Source organism: Chlorocebus sabaeus, chromosome 25, assembly GCF_047675955.1.
Source record: "Chlorocebus sabaeus isolate Y175 chromosome 25, mChlSab1.0.hap1, whole genome shotgun sequence".
Taxonomy (NCBI): domain Eukaryota; kingdom Metazoa; phylum Chordata; class Mammalia; order Primates; family Cercopithecidae; genus Chlorocebus; species Chlorocebus sabaeus.
The window spans coordinates 55,912,416-55,937,910 of NC_132928.1; the positions used below are offsets into that span (position 1 = coordinate 55,912,416).

At 38.3% G+C, this 25,495-nt stretch overlaps 2 protein-coding genes across 8 annotated transcripts in view; one reads left to right on the top strand and one right to left on the bottom strand.

The window, feature by feature from the left end:
- The window catches only part of CENPL (centromere protein L), a 32,536-nt gene extending 20,367 nt beyond the window's left edge, over nucleotides 1-12,169 (top strand). For all 5 annotated transcript variants that reach the window (XM_037985934.2, XM_037985937.2, XM_037985933.2 and 2 more), the window contains 2 exons: nucleotides 3,181-3,723; nucleotides 6,168-12,169. In XM_037985934.2, coding sequence (XP_037841862.1) covers nucleotides 3,181-3,723; nucleotides 6,168-6,239 — 615 coding nt within the window. In that variant the 3' untranslated portion in view covers nucleotides 6,240-12,169. The remainder of the gene's footprint in view (nucleotides 1-3,180; nucleotides 3,724-6,167) is intronic.
- An 8,906-nt stretch (nucleotides 12,170-21,075) lies between these two features.
- KLHL20 (kelch like family member 20) overlaps nucleotides 21,076-25,495 on the bottom strand; it is a 64,597-nt gene continuing 60,177 nt past the window's right edge. For 2 of the 3 annotated variants that reach the window (XM_007989455.3, XM_073011786.1), the window contains exons 11-12: nucleotides 24,653-24,759; nucleotides 21,076-21,680 (exon numbers count right to left, since the gene is read on the bottom strand). In XM_007989455.3, coding sequence (XP_007987646.1) covers nucleotides 21,596-21,680; nucleotides 24,653-24,759 — 192 coding nt within the window. In that variant the 3' untranslated portion in view covers nucleotides 21,076-21,595. The remainder of the gene's footprint in view (nucleotides 21,681-24,652; nucleotides 24,760-25,495) is intronic. The other variant, XM_037985940.2, reaches the window with a different exon arrangement.

The following is a 25,495-nucleotide window of genomic DNA, read 5'->3' on the forward strand; positions in this document are numbered from 1 at the left end:
TTCCCAAAGTGCTGGGATTACAGGCATGAACCACCACACTCAGCCTCAGATTTATTTTGTTTATTATTCATGCCTGTTGCTTCTGTTTCTTTTGAGCTAACTAATCTTAATAATGGATAAGGAAATTAAGTTCTCAAGCAGTTGAAAAGGACTGACTTTTTGTTTGTATGGATTAGGGGTCAGTAAATCATAGGCCAAATCTGACCTGCTGCTTGTTTTTGTAAATAAGGTTTTATTGGAACATAGCCCCTTTTATTTGCTTATATATTGTCTGTGGCTGCTTTTGTGCTGCAACAGCAGAGTTGAGAAGTTGCAACAGAGACTATATTGCCAGCAAAGTCTGAAATGCTTACTAATTGGCCCTTTACAGAAAAAAATTGGTGACCCCAGATATAGGTCATGGTATTGGCAAAGATCTCAAGATGTTCTAGGATTAGGGTTAGCCTAAAGAATAGTGAATTAAACAAGATAGTGGTATACTGTCTTCTTTTTTTTTTTTTTTTTTTTTTTTTTAAAGTGCATGGATGTAAGCTGTCCAAGGCTGGTATGATGCTTGATGAAATAATTAATAATCTAGGCTCTTTCTTCTCCTTAGTGCATGACTTTCATCCTAAAAGTTACCTTATGGTCTAACATAAGATGTCTCCAGCAGCTCTAAACCTTATATTTAAGTTCCAGGCAGGAAGTAGGAAGAAGATGGGAAGGACAAACAGAACCTGATGCAGAGTAAATCTTGCTGAGACCCAACAACTTCTGTTTACATCTTAGTTGGAAGGGAGACTAGAAAAGAATGTTTTTTCAGTGGGTACTCTGCCAACTTAACTAAAGAGACTTTTTTTTTTTTGAGACAGGTTCTCACTCTGTCACCCAGGTTGAGTGCAGTGGCACTGTCTCGGCTCACTGCAACCTCTACCTCCTGGCCTCAAGTAGTCCTCCCGCCTCAGCCCCCCAAGTAGTTGGGACTATAGGCATGTGCCGCCATGCCAGGCTAATTTTATATTTTTGTAGAGACAGGGTTTCACCATGTTGCCCAGGCTGGTCTCAAACTCCTGGGCTCAAGTGATCCACCCGCCTCGGCCTCCTTAAGTTCTGGGATTGCAGGCATGAGCCATCTCGCCCGGCCATAAAGGGACTATTTTATTGTGGAAGGAAAAATGAATACTCAAGAAACAACTAGCAGTTTTTCTCAAGTGAAGCACCTGATGCACAGAGAAGTTTTGTGACTTGCATATTATGAGGCAAGCATCTACCCTTGTGAGGATTAGAAATGACCTCTTGAATTCCTGGTATAGTGTTCTAATAGTTTTCAAATTAAGTCTCATTTCTTGATAGGATTACAGGACTCTTAGGTCATGAAAGTGTGATAAACTTAATATATCTAAGCTTCCAGGTATTTGAGAGTGTTTCAAAATTTCTTGAATAAGAAGGAGAAATATGTTAAAAGGACTGTGTAAATGATCATTTCTGAAGGGGTGTGATACAAAGCTGTGATCTTAACCTTGCTCTGCTTAATGCTTTAACAGAGTTCTTTGAGTATCTGGAAGGCATGTTTGTCATGTAACTTAAAATTTAAAGTTTGAGGGGTTAGGCAATCAGCTAAAAATATAATAAAAGATCCTAAATTATCTGAATGGATTGTCCAATGAGCCAAATCAGAAGAGATTAAAATTTTAGTAGGAATAAATTTACAGCCTCAGTATAAGTTGGGAGAGATTTACCTATAAAGCAAACATGAATATACAGGGCTAGTTTATATAAAACTGTCAACTAAAAACCAGAAAACTGCAATCTGAGATTACATTAATAGTATAATCTAGGTTAAAGGTGGTGTTTAGTCTTGCAGTCAGATGTTTTTCCCCCCTCCTTCCCCGAATCAGACCTTTTTAAAGTAATTATGTTCACTTATGAATGATTCTTATGCAGAATAATTTCAGGGAAGAGTGACTAGAATAGTGAGAGAATGTGAATGTATGTCTTAGGTGAATGGCTGAAGAAACTGGAAATGTTGAACTTAGTACTATGTATGATGGGGACCATCAAATATCTGAAGGACTTTTCCTGTAGAAGAGAGATTAGATATGATTATATTCTACATGCCCAAAAGGAAGAAAGCAGGACCAGTGGGTAGAAAATGTAGGGTCTAACATGTAAAAGAACATTTTTTTTTTTTTTTTTTTTGAGACGGAGTCTCGCTCTGTCGTGCAGGCTGGAGTGCAGTGGCCGATCTCGACTCACTGCAAGCTCTGCCTCCCGGGTTCACGCCATTCTCCTGCCTCAGCCTCCCGTGTAGCTGGGACTACAGGTGCCCGCCAGCGCGCCCGGCTAATTTTTTGTATTTTTAGTAGAGACGGGGTTTCACCGTGTTAGCCAGGATGGTCTCGATCTCCTGACCTCGTGATCTGCCCATCTTGGCCTCCCAAAGTATTGGGATTACAGGCGTAAGCCACTGTGCCTGGCCATAAAAGAACATTTTAAGTTGATAGTGCTGCCTTAGGAAATATTGAAGTCTTCCTTAATGAAAGAATTCAAACATGTTGGATTTTTTGATCTTTCACAGTTCTTTCTAAAGTTGAGGGTTTTTTTTGTTTGTTTGTTTGTTTCAGGGTACTACACCTAGTTATGCCATATTGGTAGCTCTTATTTTGCATTTTGGTTACACCAAGGTCTTGCCATACATCGTGTTTCCACTGTATAAGAATATGGGGGGCCGGGCATGGTAGCTCACGCCTATAATCCTAGTACTTTGGGAGGCCAAGGTGGGCAGATCACCTGAGGTCAGAGGTATGAGACCAGCCTAGCCAATATGGTGAAACCCCATCCCTACTGAAAATACAAAAATTAGCCGGGCATGGTGGTGCATGCCTATAATCCCAGCTACTTGGGAGGCTGAGGCTGGAGAATCACTTGAACCCAGGAGGTGGAGGTTGCAGTGAGCTGAGATTGCGCCACTGCACTCCAGCCTGGGCAACAGAGTGAGACTCTGTCTCAAAAAAAAAAAAAAAAAAAAAAAAGCCAATTATTTTTATATATCCTGTTAATCATTAGGGAGACTATTCCCTCTATGTTTTTTTGCAGGTATTACATTGGCTCGTCTTATTTTTAATGAACTAATTTTGAGCAGATGGAATTTAGAAGTAAATGTACTTTTGAATTTAAGGGACCTGTTTACTTTCTTTGTAGATTCTGTCAAAATCTCAATTGCCATCTGAGAATAGAGAAGGTAAAGTGTTGTGGACTGGCTGGTTCTGCTGTATTTTTGGAGACAGTCTTCTGGAGACTGTTTCAGAAGATTTCACCTGTCTGCCCTTATTCCTTGCAAATGGAGCAGAGTCTAACACAGCCATAATTGGAACTTGGTTTCAGAAAACCTTTGACTGTTATTTCAGTCCTTTAACAATCAATGCATTTAATCTTTCCTGGATGGCTGCCATGTGGACTGCATGCAAAGTGGACCATTATGTGGCTACTACTGAATTTCTTTGGTCTGTACCCTGTAGCCCTCAAAGTCTGGACATTTCTTATGCAATACATCCAGAGGATGCAAAAGCTCTATGGGACAGCATCCACAAAACACCTGGGGAGGTTACCCAGGAAGAAGTTGACCTATTCATGGACTGCCTTTATTCACATTTCCATAGACATTTCAAGATTCATTTATCAGCCACAAGATTGGTTCGTGTTTCAACATCTGTAGCTTCAGCACATACTGATGGAAAAATAAAGGTTAGTTTGAACAATCTAGTTAAGTAATTTTTCCTCATTTTATGGTTTTAAAAATGTATGATGATTGTATTGTCCACATTGAAGAAACATACTTGAATGTATTCAAGACAACAGAGAGCTTTTATGTTATGGTTTATGGTTTACTAAAGTCTTTAGCCTTCTAGATATAGCCTGATAATGGAAGGACACTATATGCTGTGTGCTTCAGCCTTTGGTAATAATATGAATTATTATTTTGTAGTAACTTTGAAACTTTGAAAATTGTTTCTTGTGAAATTTTGAATTAATTATCAGAGTAATAGAGAATTTTGTATGTTAGACAAAATTATAGCCAGAAACACAGGACTAAGATGTCATCTCTATATTCTAGGCTTTTCTATCCTTATTGGGAAAGAAATAATACAGACTTTGTTTTATTCTCTGCAGAGTGATTTCTGATAAGAAGTATCAGAAATAGGGCAGGCACGGTGGCTCATGCCTGTAATCCCAGCACTTTGGGAGGCTGAGGCAGGCAGATCACGAGGTCAGGAGATCGAGACCATCCTGGCTAACACAGTGAAAACCCGTCTCTACTAAAAATACAAAAAATTAGCCAGGTGTGGTGGCAGGCGCCTGTAGTCCCAGCTACGTGGGAGGCTGAGGCAGGAGAATGGTGTGAACCCGGGAGGCGGAGCTTGCAGTGAACCGAGATTGCGCCACTGCACTCCAGCCTGGGCAACAAAGTGAGACTCTGTCTCAAAAAAAAAAAAGTATCAGAAATAAACTGAGAATTGGCTCCTAAAATGTGTTAAAATATACAGCCACAATATACATTCAGTAAATGTTTCCTGTGATCTTGTTACTGTGCCAAGAGTTTAACAGACCTTAAATTCTAATCTTTAGAGCAACCCTGTAGTTAGGTGTTTTTTGTGTGTTTGCTTTTTGTTTTTTTTGAGACAGAATCTTACTCCATCACCCAGGCTGGAGTGCAGTGGTGCGATCTCGGCTAACTACAACCTCTGCTTTCTGGGCTCAAACGATTCTTGTGCCTCAGCCTCCTGAGTAGCTGGGACTACAAGCATAAGCCACTACACCTGGCTAATTTTTGTAATTTTACTTTTTTTTTTTAACTATTTTTACCTTTATTTATTTATTTTTAGATGGAGTCTTGCTCTGTTGCCCAGGCTGGAGTGCAGTGGTGTGATCTCAACTCACTGCAACTTCTGTTTCCTGGGTTCAAGTGATTCTCCTGCCTCAGCCTCCTGAGTAGCTGAGACTACATGTGCCTGCCACCATGCCCAGCTAATTTTTGTATTTTTAGTAGAGTTGGGGTTTCACCATGTTGGCCAGGCTGGTGTTGAACTCCTGACCTCAAATGATCCACTTGCCTTGGCCTCCTGAAGTGTTGGGATTACAGGTGTGAGCCACTGTGCCCGGCTAGTTAGGTTTTTATTATTATTATTATTATTTTTCCTTTGAGATGGAATCTTGCTCTGTCTCCTAGGCTGGTGTGCAGTGGTGTGATCTTGGCTTACTGCAGTCTCCACCTCCTCGGTTCAAGCAATTCTCCTGCCTCAGCCTCCTGAGTAGCTGGGATTACAGGCGCCCACCGTCATGCCTGGCTAATTTTTGTATTTTTAGTAGAGATGGGGTTTTGCCATGTTGGCCAGGCTGACCTCGTGATCCAACCGCCTCAGCCTCCCAAAGTGCTGGGATTATAGGCGTGAGCCACCGTGCCCGGACAGTTAGGTGTTTTTATCCATATTTTATTTTAAAACAAGGAAACTGAGACCAAGACAGGTTTAAATGACAAGCAAGATAGCTTATCAAGAAGAAGAATCAAGATTTGAACTCTTATCTCTTAGATCCAAGAAGTCAATACTCTGTAAGCACTATATTCATGCTTTTCAAACTGGAGGTCACAGTGCAACAGTAGGTTGGGAAATAATTTTGTTGAGAAGAGACTAGCATTAAGAAATAAAAAAGGAAAGAAATAGAAAATATAAAAATGAGAGGTTTGTTTTTTGTTTTAGAGACAGCGTCTCACTTTTTCACCCAGGCTGGAATGCAGTAGCGTGATTATAGCTCACTATAACCTTTAACTCCTGGGCTCAAGTGATCCTCCTCCCTCAGCCTTGTGAGCAGCTGGGACTATAGGTGTATACCACTACACCTGGCTGTTTTTTACATTTTACAATTTTTTGTAGCGATGAGGTCTCCCTTTGTTGCCCAGGCTGGTCTTGAACTCCTAGGCTCAAGTGATCCTCCTGCCTCAGCCTCTCAAAGTGCTGGGATTATAGGGATAAACCACTGTGCCTGGCCAAAAAAGAGTGTATTGCATTTGTTAAACTTCATGAATTAAATCCAGAAGTTACACCAATATAACATTGATTACTCAAATATCAATCTGCTTTGTTATAATTAATACTATTCTAATTATAAATGTCTTCTTTTTCTTTTTGCAGATTCTGTGTCATAAATATCTTATCGGAGTGTTAGCATACTTGACAGAACTGGCAGTTTTTCAAATTGAGTGAAGCCTTATGTGGACTATAAGTTATAGATTATATACTCTTTTTCTTATTGATGACTTGCCTAATTGCTATGCTGAAAGAGACTGCAGGAGAAATAGGCATCTATCTCTGCATCTGTTTTCCCCACCATGCCTTTGGAGTTGCCAAGATGGAAGCCAAGAAGGATCTAGAAGTACAAAGAATATGGTAGTAGATGACCCACAGCCAGGTGCCCATGTACTAATCATGATAACCTGGCATGCCAATCTCAAAATGCTGAGTTATTAATTTCTTGTCATCTTTAAATATATATTTTTTATATATATATATATTATATATATATATATATAGGCTGGGCTTGGTGACTCACACTTGTAATTCTAGCACTTTTGGAGGCTGAGGTGGGTGGATCATTTGAGGCCAGGAATTCTAGACCAGCCTGGCCAACATGGTGAAACCGCTGCTCTACTGAAAATACAAAAATTAGCTGGGTGTGGTGGCGCATGCCTATAATCCCAGCTACTGGGGAGGCTGAGGCAAGAGAATCGTTTGAACCCAGAAGACAGGCTGCAGTGAGTCAAGATTGCACCACTGCACTCCAGCCTGGGCAACAAAGTGAGACTCTGCCTCAAAAAATAAAGTAAATAAATATAGTGTTTATTGTGTTTAAACTCTTAGGATTCAAATGAGATATATCTAATGGATATTTCTGATTTGAGTCTTTAAAACCTTTAATCTCTTTTAAGCATTTTAGACTTGCATTCAGAAAGAATTCTGTCTTCTAAAGACATTTTCCTAGCATTTCACTGCAGAGAACTGGCAATCAAAATCCCCTCAAAAGGGAACTAAGGATTAATGTACACATTTTTTTTTAGTCACTAATATGCTTCTGTTTTAAATACAGTTCAACTCCTGTTGCAATGTTGAATTAAATGTTCGTTTTAAAGTGAACCAATGTGTTTATCAATGTCTTGACATCTTTTAATTAACATCTCAGTAGTGGAAATTGGTAGGCTTTTTCTATTAACACAGGGTGCGGACTAACAATTATATATAATCACACAAATTATAGAGTTGAAAGGCACCTGTGAGCCCTTTTTGAGGTCAGAAATTATCTTATTTAACCTTCATGTCCCAGTTTAGCATAATGCTTGATAAATATCTGTAGATTAAATCAATTTTTATCAACCCTTTCTTTTTACAGATGAAAACTGAGATCGAGCAACTTAAGAGTCTTGCCCATGATGTTTTATCCAAATCTCTTCTTTTTACTTACTGAGCATAAGATTTTCTTTTACTTTAAGAATAATTTTTTAAAAATCTTGATTGAGAGAAAATTAATAGGCTATCATTCTCAAAAAAACAAAGATTAGCTACTGGAATGGGATATTATTTCAGATATACTAGGAGCAGCAGATGTAATGGGAAAAGCATGGGCTTTGGAGTGAGACATTCATCCATTCAACTAATACTAAACTCCTACCATATGCTTAGAATTGTATTGTGTAATAGGAATATAGCAGTGAAGAAGTGAAAAAAAGATCTTTGTTCTGAGGAAATTATATTCTAGTGAAATAAAGCAAAAAGTAAATAATTTCAGAGACAAATGCCATGAAGAAAATAAGGCAGTGCAATATGAAAAAGGGTGACTGGGGTGGGGCCTACCTTTCATACAGTAGTCAAAGATCTATCTGAGGAAGTGACCTTTTGAACTGAGTCCTGAATGATGAGATGGAACAAGCCATGTGAAGATCTGAGGAAGGGTGTGCTAGGCAGGAGAAACCTTGAGATAGGTAAGAGTTTGGCAGCTTTGAAGAACAAAGGAAGTTTTTTGGCTAGAGCATAGTGAATAAAGGGTGTATGGCCTATTATGAGCTGAAACTGAACAGGTTGTGCAGCAGAGCCTTCTTCCATGGCATAATATCTCCCAATTTTTGGCTGGGGCACCTGGCTGCCCAGAATAAAGATGATATTTTCCATCCTCCTTCGTAGGTAGGTATAGTCATATGAGTAAGTTCTGATTTGAGATACAAACTGAAGTGTCATGTAGAGCTTCCAGGAATCTTACCTATAATAAAAAACAACTGGCATCCCCCTTTTCTTACTTTTCCCTTCTTCTCACTTTGCTGCCTGGAACATTGAAATTATGACTAGTACTATAGCTATTCTCTTAGGTCATGGGGATGAGGAACAAGTCCTAGGGATGACAGAGCATGGCCTGGGAGGAGCTTGTGCCCTGAGGTTTTCTTGAAGGTGAACTCCAGTGCCGGCCTTGGGCAGTCTTCCTCTAGATTTTCTTGTCAGAGAAGTAAACTTCTGTCTTCTTTTAGCTGTTGTCATTTTGGGTCTTTCTTGCTGATAGACCTAATTCTAACTTGATACAGAGGGAGGAGCTATATCACCTAAGTTTTTATAGTGTGAAGAGATTGAATTTTATTATAAATGCAATGGGAAGCCACTGAAAGATTTTAAGTAAGAGAGTAATATGATTGAATTAGTATTTTATAAGATAGGAGGGAGAATGGGTGTAGGTAGACAAGAGTGGAAGAAGGGAAACAGTTAAAAGGTTATTGCAAATGATATAACCCTAATGGAGAAGAAGTTAGCAACATTGAACAAAACTATATGTGCAGTCACCCTTTGATTAGCAATTCCACTTCTAGGATTCTGTCCCAAAAATTCACTGGCAAAAAATTATGAAATGAAGCATGTACACGGTTACTTATTACAATAGTACTTGTAATAGCAGGACTAAAAACAACTCAGACGCTCATCAGGCCTGGTATAGCTGCAAAATGAATTACTACTATGCAGCTATGAAAAGGAATGGGGAAGGTATCTCTTTACTCCCATGGCGTGATCTCCAGGATATACTGTTATGTGAAAGAGCAATGTATGTGGACAGAATGTAGAGTATTGTACTTTTTATGTAAGGAATGAGGGAGATATGAGTGTGTATTTCCTTATGCTTTCAAAAAACAATGGAAGGATAAACCACAAACTTATAAATGTATTTACTTATAGAGAGAAAGGAGGAACAGAGTAGAGGGGACAGGAATGAGAGTTAAGATTTACCTGAATGTTCCTTTTTTATAGTTTAGAACCATGTAAATGTTTTGTATAATTAGGAGACAAAATTAGAATCAAAGGAAAAAAAAAAGCAATCCTTAGCAATTAAAAATAAATGAGCCTAACTATATTAAGTTCATGGCATAATCACACAAGTTTTTTTGTTGTTTTTTGAGACGGTCTTGCTCTGTTGCCCAGGCTGGAGTGCAGTGGCACAATCACAGTTCACTGAAGCCTTGACCTCCCTTGCCCAAGCAATCCTCCAACTTCAGCCTTCCAAGTAGCTGAGACTACAGTCATACTGCCACCACGCCTGGATAATTTTTTAATTTTTGTAGAGATGGGGTCTCCCTATGTTGTTCAGGCTGGTCTTAAACTCCTGGGCTCAAGCGATCCTCCTGCAATGGCCTCCCAAAAGTGCTGGTATTACAGGCAAGAGCCCCTGTGCCCAGCTCACACAAATTTTTTTCAGTATCTATTTTTATTTTATTTTATTTTGTTTATTTCATTTCATTTTACTTTATTTTATTTTTTATTTTAGAGACAGGGTCTGGCTCTGTTGCCCAGGCTGGAGTGCAGTGGCACGATCTCAGCTCACTGCAGCCTCTGCCTCCTGGGCTCAAACCATCTTCCCTCCTCAGCCTCCCAAGTAGCTTGGACTATGGGTGCATGCAATAAAGCCCAGCTAATTTTTTGTATTTTTGGTAGGGATGGGGTTTCACTGTATTGCCCAGGCTGGTCTTGAACGCTTCCCACCTCAGCCGAGGCTCAAACAATCCTTCCTTGGCCTCCCCAAAAGCTAGGATTATGGGCATGAGCTACCATACCTGTTCTTTATATTTTTATTTTATAGATGGGATCTTGCTATATTGCTCAGGCTGGGCTCAAACTCTTGGGCTCAAGTGATCCTCTCGCCTCAGCTTCCTGAGTAGTTGGGGACTACAGGTGTGTGCCACTATGTCTGGCCTTTTTACTTTTTTTTTTGATAATTTTTTTTTTTTAGAGGTCTTGCTGTGTTGCCCAGGCTAGTCTTGAACTCCTGGGCTAAAGTGATCCTCCCCTCTTGGCCTCCCAAAGTGCTGGGATTGCAGGTATGAGCCACTGCACCCGGTCTGGAGTATCATTAAATTTGTGTATCTTTAAATTTTTAGTATCTTTAAATTTGTGGTATTCTGGTTGTATATTCTAGCAGGCTCCATCCTAGGAAAAGAAGAGCAGCAAATAAATTTTAAATCACATTCAGTTGTCTTGTTATTAATAATATGGCTATTATTATTTTGGCACTATTTATAATATGGTAACATGTATGTAATTATTCAGATTTTCAGTGTAGGCTGGGCATGGTGGCTCATGCCTGTAATTCCAGCACTTTGGGAGGCCGAGGTGGGTGGATCATCTGAGGTCGGAAGTTCAGACCAGCCTGGGCAACATGGCAAAACCACCATCTCTACAAAAAACACAAAAAAATTAGCCAGGCACGGTGGCACGTGTCTGTAGTACCAGCTACTCAGGAGGCTGGGTTGGGAGGATCACTTGAGCCTGGGAGGTGGAGATTGCAGTGAACCAAGATTGTGCCACTGCAATCCAGCCTGGGTGACATTAAAAAAAGAAAAAAAAATTATCAGTGTAAAAGATACACAATTATAAAATCAAGTAAGTAAAAAATCATATTACATTTAATTGGGAATATCAGAATTCTTATTTTTAAAGTGCAAAAGTTTTTAATTTTCATGGTCTAATCGATCAATTTTTGTTCTTTTATTGCTTGTACTTTGGTGTTGAATCTAATAAATCATTGATTAACCTCAGGTCCTAAAGGTTTACTTTTGTTTTCTTCTCAGGATTTTCTAATTAGAAAATTAGGTCTGTCATTTTGAGTTAAATTTTGTGTATGGTGTGAGGTAGGGTTCCAAATTCATCCTTTTGCATGTGGATATTCACTTGCTTCAGCACCATTTGTTGAAAGTACTTTTTGGCCGGGCGCGGTGGCTCAGGCCTGTAATCCCAGCACTTTGGGAGGCCGAGACGGGTGGATCACGAGGTCAGGAGATCGAGACCATCCTGGTTAACATGGTGAAACCCTGTCTCCACTAAAAAATACAAAAAACTAGCCGGGTGACATGGTGGGTGCCTGTAGTCCCAGCTACTCGGGAGGCTGAGGCAGGAGAATGGCGTAAACCTGGGAGGTGGAGCTTGCAGTGAGCTGAGATCCAGCCACTGCACTCCAGCCTGGGTGACAGAGCAAGACTCCGTCTCAAAAAAAAAAAAAAAAAAAAAAAGTACTTTTTTTCTTATTGTCTTGTCACTTTTTTCAAAAATCAGCATTTCATGGATGTTTGGGTTTATTTCTGGACTTCCTATTTCATTGTACTTGTCACTTCCTATGCCAGTATGACACTGTCTCAATTACTATAGCTTTGTAGTAAATTTTGAAATCAGGAAGTGTGAGAACTTCAACTTTGTTTTTTCCCAAGGTTATTTGGCTGAATCTTTTGCATTTCTGTAAGAATTTTAGTATCAACTTGTCAATCGTTGCCAAAAAAAAAAAAAAAATTTTGCTGGGATTTTGATAATGATTGTGTTGAATCTATAGAGCAGTTTGGGGAGTGTTGCCATAATGATAGTAAATCTTCTATGAGCAGGATGTTTTTCCATTTATTTAATCTTCTTCAAATATTTTATTCTTTTAGATCTATTGAGAATGGAATTGTCTTAATTTCATTTTCAAATTGTTTGTTGCTAGCATATAGAAATACAAGTGATTTTGTATATTGCTCTTGTATCCTGTGACTTTGCTGAACTTAGTTTTTTTTCACTGAATTCTTTAGGAGTTTCTACATATAAGGTTCATATCATCTGTGAATAAAGACAATTTTATTTCTTAATTTTTAATCTTTTGTTTCTTTTTCTTGCTGAATTGCCTTGGCTAGAATCTCCAGTACAGTGGTGAATACAACTGGTAAGAATGTACATTTTAGTCTTGTTTTTAGTAGGAAAGCATCATGTCTTTTACTATTAAATATGATGTTGGCTGTAGGTTTTTTCATAGATGTCTTTTATCAAGTTAAGAATGATCCTTTCTATTCCTAGTTTGTTCAGGGGTTTTATTATGAATAGGTGTTGCACTTTGTCACCATTTTTTTCCTGCATCTATTGAGGTTATTCTTGATTTGGTTTTCTTTTGCCAAAAAACACATAGCTTTGTTTACTGGAGAGGCCTGGAAGCAGTAAAAAGCTATTAACAATGAACATTACTAAGACACAGATTATGTTCTGTAAGTATTTCCCACTAAAAGGAACTAGAACTTCTTAAGGAAGGGCTGATTTCAGGTTTGGGACAAGAAATGTATAAAAATATTTTTCATATATCAGAAAAGCAAGATAGCTATCAAAAGTTGTGTCAAAAGGATAGTCAAAATGAAGAGGGACCCTACTTGCCAAAGGTGAGACAATTCAAATATCAAAAGGAAAAAGTGCAACTGACTGAATATATAAAAATTTATTTACATCAGAATATTAAAGTAAAAAATAATTTATGAGCTCATACTAATACTAAACAAAATTTTAGAAATTGGTGAGGTACTTTTGGAGGTTGCTGCAGAATCAAGTTCTGAAAATTGGTAAAGGGGAGAAGCAAACATTTTCCACTTTCTAGTATAAATTGTATTTCAAGATAATCAAATAGCTGATCAAGGCAAGTTTTTCAGATACATTTCAGCTGATAAATCCAAAGGAATGATAAGGCATCATTTATAACTCTCAGTGAAATAATAGATGTAAGCATCGATTATTAGTATCTGCTTAACCGCTTAGGTGAAAGATTGATGAAGTGTTTTATAATGGAGCTAGCTGATAACACCCGAAGCCACTGCCCACTCTTGTATCTCTAAATATGGGCTAAGTATCACGTATGTTACGACTGATGCTTTAGAGCACCTGTGAAGTATTTCTAACAGCCTCTTTTTTTTTTGATTTTTTGAGACGGAGTCTCCCTGTCTCGCCCAGGCTGGAGTGCAGTGGGACTACAGGCGCCCGCCACTCTGCCCAGCTAATTTTTTTTTTTTTTTTTTGTATTTTTAGTAGAGACAGGATTTCACCATGTTAGCCAGGATGGATAACAGCCTCTTAATGTGAGTATCTTCGTAGAGAAATATGTTTAAATATATCTGTTGTAGTGCAGATACACACACACACAAATAGGATAGAAACTATAAAAGAATTTCTAAAATTAAAGGGCAAAGGAACAAAATAGAAATTTGACCATGTGAGCAAATGAAGGGACAGGGAAAAAAAGAAAACTTCAAAGTATAATAGTAAACAAATTAAGTGGTAACTAGGGGAATTTTAACATTGGGTATTAGATGATATTAAGGAATGTTAATTTTATCAAGTGTGATAATGTTGTTATAGTTAGACCTTATCTGTTAAATATTCAAATGTGGGTGAAATACAGTCATGCTTCACTTAACAACAGGGGTATGTTCTGAGAAATATGTCCTTAGGTGATTTCATCTTTGCATAAACATCACGGAGTGTACGTACATAAATCTAGATGGTATAGCCTACTACATACCTAGGCTATGTGGGATAGCCTGTTGCTCCTAGCCTACAAACTTGTACAGCGTATTACTTACTGTACTGAATACTGTAGGCAACACAGTGGTAAGGATTTGTATGTAAACATATCTAAACATCGAAAAGGCACTGTAAAAACAGTATTATAATCTTATGAGACCACTGTCATATATGTGATCTGTCAATGGCCAAAACGTTGTTATGCATGAAGTGCATGACTTTAAGGTGATGCCTGGGATCTGCTTTAAAATACTTCAGTGGTGATGGAGAGGTGAAGTAAGAGTGAGAGGAGACAGATAAAACAAAATTTGCAAAATCTGTTAATTTTTGAAGCTGGGTGGTGGGTATATGGAGGTTCGTGGATTTCTTATATTTTTTTATGTATTTGCATTTCCCAGAGTGTGAAAGATGAGAGAAAAACACCCAAGACAAAAAGCTAGAGTCTTTTTAAGCCTAATTTTGGAAGTGACATACCATCCCCCTACACTTTTTTTAATAGAGTTTATTTTTTAGAGTAGTTTTAGGTTCACAACAAAATTCAGTGGATGTTTACAGAGATTTCCCATGTATCCTTTTTCTCTACTGATGCATAGCCTCGCCCATTATTAACATTCCCCACCAGAGCTCCTAGCATCACTATTAGGCACACAGACCAGACCAACCCTGGTGCATTTTGGGAGAGGATTACACAAGCATGTGAATACCAGAATGCAGGGATCACTGGGGCCTCTTAGAGCCTGACCACACCCTCACAGAACTCACTAGAATTAAGCATCAGAAAAGAAAGCTGAGAGAGAAAACTACTGGGATATGAGGCCCTTATGATGATACCCGGTTCTCCTGTCTTATTTCTGGACATAGGCTTTTTGTACTTTATTCTCCTGAAAGCAGATTGCTTTGATTTCCCTGAACGACCCATACTGTCTCACTGCCTTCCTTCTGTATAGCTTACATATACTGCTCTGCCTGGACTGTCCTTTCGACTCTTGTCCACTTAGCAAAACTATTACTGTCTTTCAAACCTTTCTCAGGCATAACTTCTTTTCTAATCATTCTTACAGTCCACATCAGGGCAGACTATTGAATCGCTTCTGCTGGGTTATGTAAATAATTCAATCATTGCATGTTTTATACTGAGATGCATTATGTAAAACATTACCTGCCTTATTACTTGAAGTTTGGTGGTTTTGTTTGTTTGTTTTTAAAGAAAGGCAGACTGCCACATGCAGCAACTCATTCAGATGTGTCTGGAGTCTTGGAAGCTTGACTACCCTACGTTCTTTTACAAATGGACCTTGAGAGCTTGTTTGGAGGTTCTAGCAGGGGAGTGCAGCTATTTGTATACCCTTGACTGAAGATGGCATCCTCTTTCACCGAGTGCACAGCTTCAAGAGGGAAGCACATGGAGTGGTAAGGGAGGAAGGGGACTCCTGCCTAGCTAGCCAGATCAGCCGAATCAACCCTGGCGATCAATAGAGTGACAGATGTCACAGTCAGATCGCCTTCATATCTGGTTGACGTTTTTTGAGACAGCGCCTTGCTCTGTCAAGGAGGCTGTAGTGCAGTGGTGTGATCATGGCTCACTGCAGCCTGGACCTCCCTGGCCCAAGTAATCCTCCCACCTCAATCTCCCAAGTATCTGGGACCAGAGGCATGTGCCAACACACACAGCTAATATATATGTATATATAATATATAAAAATTATATATAATACATAAAATTATATATATTATATATATAAATTATATATATGTATATTTTTTTGTAAAGACGGTCTCTCTTATTTGCCTAAATTGGTCTTGAATTCCTGGGTTAAATCGATTCTCCCACCTTGCCCTCTCAAAGTGCTGGGGGATTTTATTAATAGGTATGAGCCACCGCTCTAGGCTGATGATATGAGTCTTAAATTCCTTTTACTCTGTCAGTTTCTCCCTCTCCACTTTTTCTTGCAGTTCAATTTTTGGAGAAGCGAAGTTATTTGTCTTGTACAGTTTCGCACTTTTGAACTTTGCTCATTGAATTGCTATGAAGTTAACACATTCCTCTGTTCCTTTGTATTTCCTGTAAACTGGAAGATTTAGAGCAGCAGTTCTCAAACATTTTTGCCTCGAGATCCCTTTAAAGCCTCAAAAACTTGAGGACATAAAGAGCTTCTGTTTACATGCATTATATCTAGTGATTTACCATATTAGAAATTAAAATAGAGAAATTAAAAAAATAGTGCATCAAAAATAAACCTATTTACATGCCTTTTTTTTTTTTTGAGACGAAATCTTACTCTGTCACCCAGGTTGCAGTGCAGTGGCATGATTTCGGCCCACTGCAGCCTCTTGTGTCTCAGGTTCGAGGGATTCTCCTGCCTCAGCCTCCCAAGGAGCTGAGATTACAGGCATGCACCACCATGCGCAGCTAATTTTTGTATATTTAGTAGAGACAGGGTTTTGCCATTTTTGCCTGGCTGGTCTCAAACTCCTGATCTCAAGTGTATCTGCCACCTCGGCCTTCAAAGGTGCTGGGATTACAGTCATCAGCCACCATGCCTGGCCCAGGCTATCATTTTTAAAACAATTTTTTTTATTTCAAAAGCAAAAAAATTAGTGATGTTTTCTTTTACATTTTTGTATGACTCTTCAATTTCTGGCTTATTAGAACTCAATTGAGTTCTTACCTGCTTCTGCATTCAATCTTTTGCAATGTTATTTTGGTTGAAGTATGTAAAGAAAATATGGCTTACACAAATATGAAATTGGAAGGGGGAGGAGGATTTTAAGAGCTTTTCTGATAATTATGGATACTCTTGATATTACATTAAAACTTGACAAGTGACTGCTGAAATCTAAAATCATATCAATAGACCTTTCATATTGTTCCCATAAGATCTGTTGGTCTGTCTTGTGCTTTGGATACATCTTAACCTGTGCATTAATCATTTAGAAAAACTGATTCCATGAGTTATACAGATCTTCCACATGTTGACACGCTTCACTATATAATTAAAAAGGCATTCATCAATGTCATCACCAGTTTCATCAGAAAAGTTTTTAAGTAGCTGTCAAGTTCATAGTTGACACAGCCTTCTCAAAATTGTAATTTTTCTCTTGAATATGGTTGACAATAAGTACTGTCAGTTGTGTTCCTTTAAATGATAGCCTCACTTTGTTCATTTGAGAGAAAATGCCTGCTCAACACCCAAGTCTGAATGACCTCAATTTGTGTGTCATTCTTTCAAAAAGTAGGTAGTTCAGCTTGCATCTTAAAACAATCTCAAAAGATTTTCTTGGGACGACCACTGTATTTTGGTTTGCAGCAGTGTTTTATGCATACTTCCCATTTTGTCATAAAATATTGAAAAAAGACGTATGTACACAAGTTGAGATTTAGTACATTAATAATTTTTGTTGCTTCATCAAGGACAGTTTTAAGCAAATTTAAAAAAATCCAGGCCAGGCACAGTGGCTCATGCCTGTAATCCCAGCACTTTGGGAGGCTGAGGTGGGCGGATCGCTTGAGGTTAGGAGTTAGAGACCAGCATGGCCAGCATGGCAAAACCTTGTCTCTACGAAAAATAAATTAAAAAATTAGCCGGGGGTGCTAGTGGGCGCCTGTATTCCCAGCTACTTGGGAGGCTGAGGTTGGAGAATTGCCTGAACCCAGGGGGTGGAGGCTGCAGTGAGCAGAGATCTCACCACTACACTCCAGCCTGGGTGACAGAGCGTGACTCTGTCTCAAACAAAAACAAAAACATGTTTAAAAAAAAAAAAAAAAAAAAGGTCCTACAAGTCTATGGTGGTGAATACTATGTCTAGTTGTACAGTTTGATTTATGCTTTAATTTATGCCTGATTTATGCTAAGACACCAGCAGTTTTACCCACCATAGCTTTTGCACCATTAACACAAATGCCACTACAGTAAAAAAGGCAGAAAACTTAGTTTTACTAAGAAAATAGTCTCAGCCGGGCGCGGTGGCTCATTCCTGTAATCCCAGCACTTTGGGAGGCTGAGGTGGGTGGATCACGAGGTCAGGAGATCGAGCCCATCCTGGCCAACACGGTGAAACCCCGTCTCTACTAAAAATATAAAAAAGTTAGTCTGGCATGGTGGCGGGCGCCAGCTGCTCGGGAGGCGGAGGCAGGAGAATGGCGTGAACCTGGGAGGCAGAGCTTGCAGTGAGCCGAGATTGAGCCACTGCACTCCAGCCTGGGCAACAGAACGAGACTCCCTCTCAAAAAAAAAAAAAAAAAAAAAAAAAAAAAGTTTCGACTCATGGATACTTTGAAAGATATTGGGGACTTGGTTGGGTGCAGCGGCTCATGCCTGTAATCCCAGCACTTTGGTAGGCCAACGCGGGCGGATCACCAGAGGTCAGGAGTTTGAGACCAGCCTGAACAACATGGCAAAACCCTGTCTCTACTAAAAATACAAAAAAATTAGCTGGGCCTGGTGGCACATGCCTGTAATCCCAGCTACTCAGGAGGCTGAGGCAGGAGAATCGCTTGAATCTGGGAGGCAGAGGTTGCAGTGAGCTGAGATTGCAACATTGCACTCCAGCCTGGGCAACAAGAGGAAGAAAAAGAAAGATATTGGAGGCCTCGGGGTCCACAGACCATACTTTGAGAACCACTGATCGAGAGGCTTGATGAAACCAAGGCTTAAAACTAAGCTTTTTGAAAGCAGGGGCTGTTCCTGTTTAGGAGAAGTCCAAGGGTTCACTGATCTAAATTCACACTGAAGATATGTGTCCTCTTTTCCTAGGAATTCGGGCTTAAACAGTCTTTCTAGGATAGGGGTATTAGTAGGTTACTGTTACTGGAATAACCCCAAATATTTTATGATAGTTCAGTGAATAACCATCCTTTCTTTTTTACATTTAAAATAATCTAAGTTCCTAACCTTACACAGCTAAATAACTGAAAGATCAGTATAAAGGACATGTAAGACAACTTAGTTGAAGAGTTTTGTCATTTCTTGGGACCATTCTTTTCAGTCACGTCCAGCAGGGCCCTCAAAGCAATTTACAGAGCCATTTCTCACAATTGGGCAGACACACTCAGGTTTAGTGGGTCATTTTTGCCTCCTGCTGCTGCTTTCTCTCCTCTTCTATATTTCTTTCCTTCTTGCATTTTTTCTTTGCCCATCTGTTTCCTTAGTTAACACAAAGTTTGAAAGGTTCGTCCCCTACTCCCTCACATCTTGTACGGGAAAGACCCCTTTTACACAGTAGTCAAGACGTATTATCTGCAGTGTGAGTATCTAGAGGTAAAACATTATGGAAGAGAACTGGGAAGCAATCAAAAACAGGAATGTGGGAATGTGTATAGAGCACAAAGGATTTACAATCAGGGGCTACAGATTTAAGGTTCAGCTCCTACCATGTCATTTCAACTTTTCTAAGCTTCAGTAGACTTACTTATGAAATAAAAATGACTGCCAACCCAACCCCTATTCCAAACTTGAGTTGTGGAAAAAACTATGCACACAAATTAATAAACATTCTATTTTACAGCAACACCTTTAACAGAATACATTTCAATCAATAATAAAAGTGGAGTGCCTTCACTGGAGGGGGAAAAAACAAACCCCTAACAGTCTCCAATGAAGACTCTGGCCAGTGCTGTTAATTCCTGGGTCTCTACTCTTGAATCAGTGCCGTATGAATTGCTCCCACTGGGGGCTTCCTGACTAATGAAGAGTCTAATCCCTAGTTTTGTTCTTGCTATTATCACTCTCTTTTGCCTCAGATGTATGAAATAGTAGAGTCTTGGGAAATACATGGTTTTGCCTTGAAGACTGATTGTTAATGATGTACTACAGTAAGGATCTCATAAAAGTTTTTATACTTTTTACATGTTCATACCAGACTTAGTTAAAATACCTAAGGTGTTTTATTATATTTAGTTTCAGGTAAACCTGCAGTGGCAGTGTGGCATAGAAGGAGGAATGGACTGGGAATTGAGGAAACTGATTTCTAATGTTGGTTCTGTCATTAACTATTTATTCCTAGGCAGACTTCTGTGGTTTTCAGACTTGGATCAGTGTAATAAATAGGTTTGGACTAGATGATTGTTAAAGAGTCCTTCCAGCTCAAAATTGTATGATTCTAGGTTCTACCTAGAAAATAAGTTTATAGGTTAGGTAATATAAATATAAAAATATATAATGAAAATTCCTATTACTTCTAGCTGGCAATCCTTTTATTCCTTCAAATTGAAAGCACTTGTAAGTTTACATACAGGTAAAATAAATTATATAGAAACAAATTCCAAATTAAATAACAAAAGTACAAGGATAAAAAGCATTAGCTAAAATTTTTTTAATGGTAAATACTACCTTTATTTAAAAAAGTTATACATGCTAGAAAAAAGCATAAATGATACATGTAAACAATTGTTTACTCAATACTTGTTTTTTCCTTGAAAAAGGTGCAAATGATCTTTAAATGTAAACACAAAGTTGCCAAACATCTTTGTAGTTGGGGAAAGGAGGTTATTCCTTTTAAATGCAGTTAGTCTTATTCAAAGATCTTTCTTGCAAAATATATTGAAAAAAATTTGTCTATGAATACAATGAGGAAAAAAAACTTTAACCATTGAAATTATGTTTTTTCCTAAAAATTTTTAACTTTTTACCAGAAAGTGCAATTTGAGAGCAGTAGTAACAATGGTCTTATAGAATGAAGATAATGATACATTGTTTGTATAAAAGAACAAAGATATTAATAAAATGCCTCAATTGATTTTATACTCTTTAATGTGTGCTATTACATGAACTGAATAATTCATTCCCTTGGAGGCTGTTATTAAAGGTAAGCCTCAGCTTAACTAGGCCTGAGCATCAAGAATAAATTGCATAACAGAATTCACCGCTGGGAGAAGATATTTCTCCCTGCTGGTCCTTGGTAGCAATAAGGAAACAGGAAGGACAGTTGCTTTAGTTGGTAACATTTTTGAGCAAAAACTGTTGCAGAGCTGCATGTGATTCTCTTGGATTCTCAAGACAACATATGAGACTTATATATTGTTTTTATAAGAGGCACTGAGCAGAGCTCTAGATCTAGCAGAAACTCTATGAGAATATTATGAAAAAAAGACTAAATAAACAAAGTCATATAGAAACAAGACATAAAATTACACTGATGAAAACTGTAGTGTCTAAGTCCTGGTTTTTATTGATTTAGTATCCCTTCTGAATTGTACTATTTAAAATGAGATGTTGCCTTTTCTTTTTTTTTTTTTTTAGATTTTCAAGTGTTCTGGTGGTTAGTGCAAGAATAATGGCTAGCTAATACATTTTGCATACCTACCTTAATTCCTGGTAATCCTTGTTAGGGGAATCACATGGATGGAGTGTCTAGAAATAACAGCCAAATCATATATAGCCCTTATGTCCTTATTAAATAGTATTTTCAAACCTAAATCAATACCTTATAAACAAAGTAAGTTTTGCTGCTTGGAATTTTTTTCTTCTTTTCTTTTTTTTTGTGGGAGGAAGGATAAGTTCAAAACGAAAACAACAAAAAACCATGATAAATTAAAACCAAAAATAAATATTCTTCTGCACAGAGTTGAAAATTATTGTGCATCTTGCAGGTGAAGTACTTTCATTTGTATTTCCATATGTTGAGGCACCGGCAAATAATAAAATTTGTTCTAATGTTTTCTCAAGCTGTACAAAGCTCCAAGGTCAAAGCTCCCCAGAATATAGAGGAATATGTACAAGACTCTGTCTTCTCTGTGTTCACCAAATATGGGATTCACAATGTGTCATTTTAATAACTCCTACACCACCCCCTAGCCGACGGTAATTCATCCCGCCATATAACCTGCAAAGAGAGAAACAAAATCATATTTTCTAACTGGAAAAAAAGCACCATTTCTTCCACAACTAAGATGTTATTAAAACATTTCTATGTTTTATATTACAACTAATATTTTCAGCTTCACACTAATATTGTCTTCATTCTAAAAATTAGAAGCTGCAGTTGAGCACTGTTGAGTGGCAGGACTGTTTCAGAGATTGACATGCTCTCATAGGAGGCTGTGTGAAGAATAAGAGAGCATCATATTCACTTTTTGTATCAGACCTTTACAACTTTATACCTCACTGACTTCTAACAATTACACAGAATTATATATTCTATATTTTTGTAATTTTGCCCCTGGCTATATTATTGTCCCACCTATGTTTTCCCTTTGCCTAAAATTCTTTAAATATTTATTTTTATCCCATTGTCTTATATGTACTCTGTAAGCCTCCTCAAGTCTTTTATAGAACAAAATTGGATTTGAGTAAAGTTGCATCTAGTTTGTGACAAGATCATCTTCAAAATTAAGGACCTTCCATGGAGAAGAATACTAGACCCTTATCAGCTATGAGGTAGAGTTGGTTTTTAAGTCTGGGATATGTAACTGCAAATATTTAGTTATTAATCTTTCAACAGATGATCCTCAAGAATTTCATGACTATTACTTTGTCATCTATTACTAATTCTATTTAGTGACAGTTACTAAGAAACAAGTCCTCAGATAAGATTATAGTGATTAAGTGACAGTAAATTTGGCTGTCTTCAGAAATTATGCTTACTCAAAATTCTTAGTAAAAATAGAAAGCTGTATATGGAAGAAAATATCCTGCCAGTGAGAGGCCCAAAGCTGCCATTACCTATCCTTTACCGTTATTAGGTTTTGCTAAAATGTTACCTTTCCAATGAGGCCTTCCCTGGCCACCTTTAAAAACAGATTCCCCTCCCTGTATTCCCTAGCCTCCTCCCCTGCTTTGATATTTGCCATAGCACTTCCATCTACTGGTATGGTACTGTTTGTCTCCCTCAATACAATTGGTTAGCTCCAGCAGGGCAAGAAATTTTTTTTTTAGACGGAGTCTTGCTCTGCCACTCAGACTAGAGTACACTGGTGTGATCTCAGCTCACTGCAACCTCCACCTCCTGGATTCAAGAGATTCTCGTGCCCCAGCCTCCTTAGTAGCTGGGATTACAGGCGTGCGCTCAGCAGGAATTTTTTTGTTGTTGTTATTTAGTTTTGTATCCCCAGGGCTCAGAGCACTTAGTAAATTTTTTTTTTTTTTTTTTTTGAGATGGAGTCTCGCTCTGTCACCCAGGCTGCAGTGCAATGGCCCAATCTCCGCTCACTGCAACCTCTGCCCCCCAGGTTCAAGCGATTCTCCTGCCTCAGCCTCCCAAGTAGCTGGGATTACAGGTGCCCACCACCCATGCCTGGCTAATTTTTGTATTTTTAGTAGAGACGAGGTTTCACCATGTTGGTCAGGGGGTCTCGAACTCCTGACCTCAGGTGATCTGCCCACCTTGGTCTCCCAAAGTGCTGAGATTACAGGCATGAGCCATCGTGCCCGGCCATTAGTAAATCTTTACTTAATGAACAGAACTGTAAAAATGTGATGTAGGAGCAAAAAGTACTATGCTGTTATTAGCCTGACTTTAGTTTGTGACCACTGAGTCATATGGAGCTGTGAGACATATGGAGGATCCAAAGCATGTCACTTAAATCTCTGTGAAGGTTGTGGCTTTCCTAGAGATAGACTATAGTTGAATCTAATAGGGTGATGAAAAAACCCAGGTGGATAGTTGCAGGCTTAAACTTAGGAAATGTATTAGAATACAGTAAGAATGGACTACAAGACTGCCTCTTTTAAAACAGTAACAGTAAAACAGACCTCGGCTTATCCTTCATGGTCATAAGAAAAATTTCCCAGAATGTCTGCTCCTCAGCTCACATGTCCAGCCTGATATTTCTGGTTGATGTGTAACCTTAGCCACTGAGATGGTAACCCTAAACTTGCTTAGGCAAGTAAGCCCATTTTATTGAGAAGGAAATTCCAAATTGCTTAGAAGGCAAAACTGTTTTCTTAGAAGACTAGTATTTAGAATTAAGTACAGATATGCCATACATCAAACCCATAGTACTGTTATTTTTAAAGTTTGAGAATCAATTATATGTTTGGCATTTTAAGTTCTTATAGTGTTTAAGAGAATTTGGCTTTTTAGAGCATCTATAAGATTACTCTTGTGATTCCAGTATAAAATATGATTGAGTAAAGATTTAGACTTAATTATTTTAAGTTTAAAGGTTTAAGAGAATTTTGCTAAGTTTGTAAAGGTTTTGAATATTTAAAATAAGTGCAAAAGTCACCTAATTTATGTGAAATTATAAAAACTACTTAACTACTTAGGAAAGCTTTTATTAGACAATTGAGGATTTAAAAGCAAAGTAAAATTAAACCTAGAAATGAAGTTTAAGTTAAGCTCTCTTAAATAAGATGTAGCGTCCTCCCTAAAAGTTAAAATGGGTTTAAAAATGAAATATTCTTTTTTTAAACATTAATTTTCAAAAGTAATTGCAATTTGTTTTTCCTAAGCATAGGTTTCCCACAAGAACACCAAAAAATGGCATGGACAGATTTGGAGCCAGACCTAGGTTCTAATTCTAACTCTGTCACTAAGTCACTTAGGCAAGTCATTTTATTTCTCAGTGCTTTTGTTTCCTCAGCTGAACATGATCGGACCAGGAAGGAGATTTTTTCCCCTATTTTACCCATCTCTAATTATAAAACTGGACAGTTACTGAAAAGGAGAATTTTGTAATGTATCAGCCACTTTAGAGCAATCAAGTCAAAATGAGCCATAAATATGTGTAACTTCAGCCCTCTTCAAAGTACTCCAGTGTACTGACCATCCCAGTTCTGATGGTCATGGGCTATCTCAAGCCCGTGATTTCCAAGTCAGTAGTAAGGTGATTTGCTACACAGCTTAAAAGTTACCTCCATGTATTGGCATCAGGATCAAAAACTTCTATGGTCTTCAAGTATGTTGTGCCATCAAAACCTCCTACTGCCATGAGCTGTCCATTGACCACTGCCAGGCCAACCTACAAAACCAAAATATAGTAAGCTGCTGAAGAAACTAGACAATCATTAAGGAAATTATAGACTGGTTTCTAGATAAATCTGTTTACAAAAGATAATTCTTTATGGCCTTATATTCTGGTTTACTGAAACACAGAGGGAAGATGTAACAACAAAAGTCTATCAAATTATGGGAACTATAAAATTATATATTCAATTAGAATATTCACACAGAATCGAAAACATGTATTTCTTAAATTTAAAAAAAACTGCTCACTAGGAGTGAGCAAACAACCTTCAAACTGCTCTTCTCACTTCTTTTGGTGTTTGCCTGCTCTAATCTTTCTCAATTGCTACTAAAATTCTCTTTTAAAAATACAAATCTAGGCCAAGCATGGTACCTCATGCCTGTAATCCCAGCACTTTGGGAAGGCCCAGGTGGGAGCATCACTTGAAGCTTAGAGTTCAAGACCAGCTTGGGCAACACAGTGAGACCCCTATCTCTACAAAACTAAAGTAAAACAGAAAAATAGAAATCTAATCATATTGTCACTTTCCTCTTTAAAAACTTTCTTACTTTGGGAGGCTGAGGTGGGTGGATCACTTGAGCCCAGGAGTTCGAGACCAGCCTGGGCAACATAGTGAGACTGTCTTTACAAAAAATACAAAAATTAGTTGGGTGTGCCACCTGTAGTCCCAGCTACCTGGAGGCTGAGGACGGCTTGAGCCTGAAAGGTCGAAGTTGCAGTGAGCTGAGAT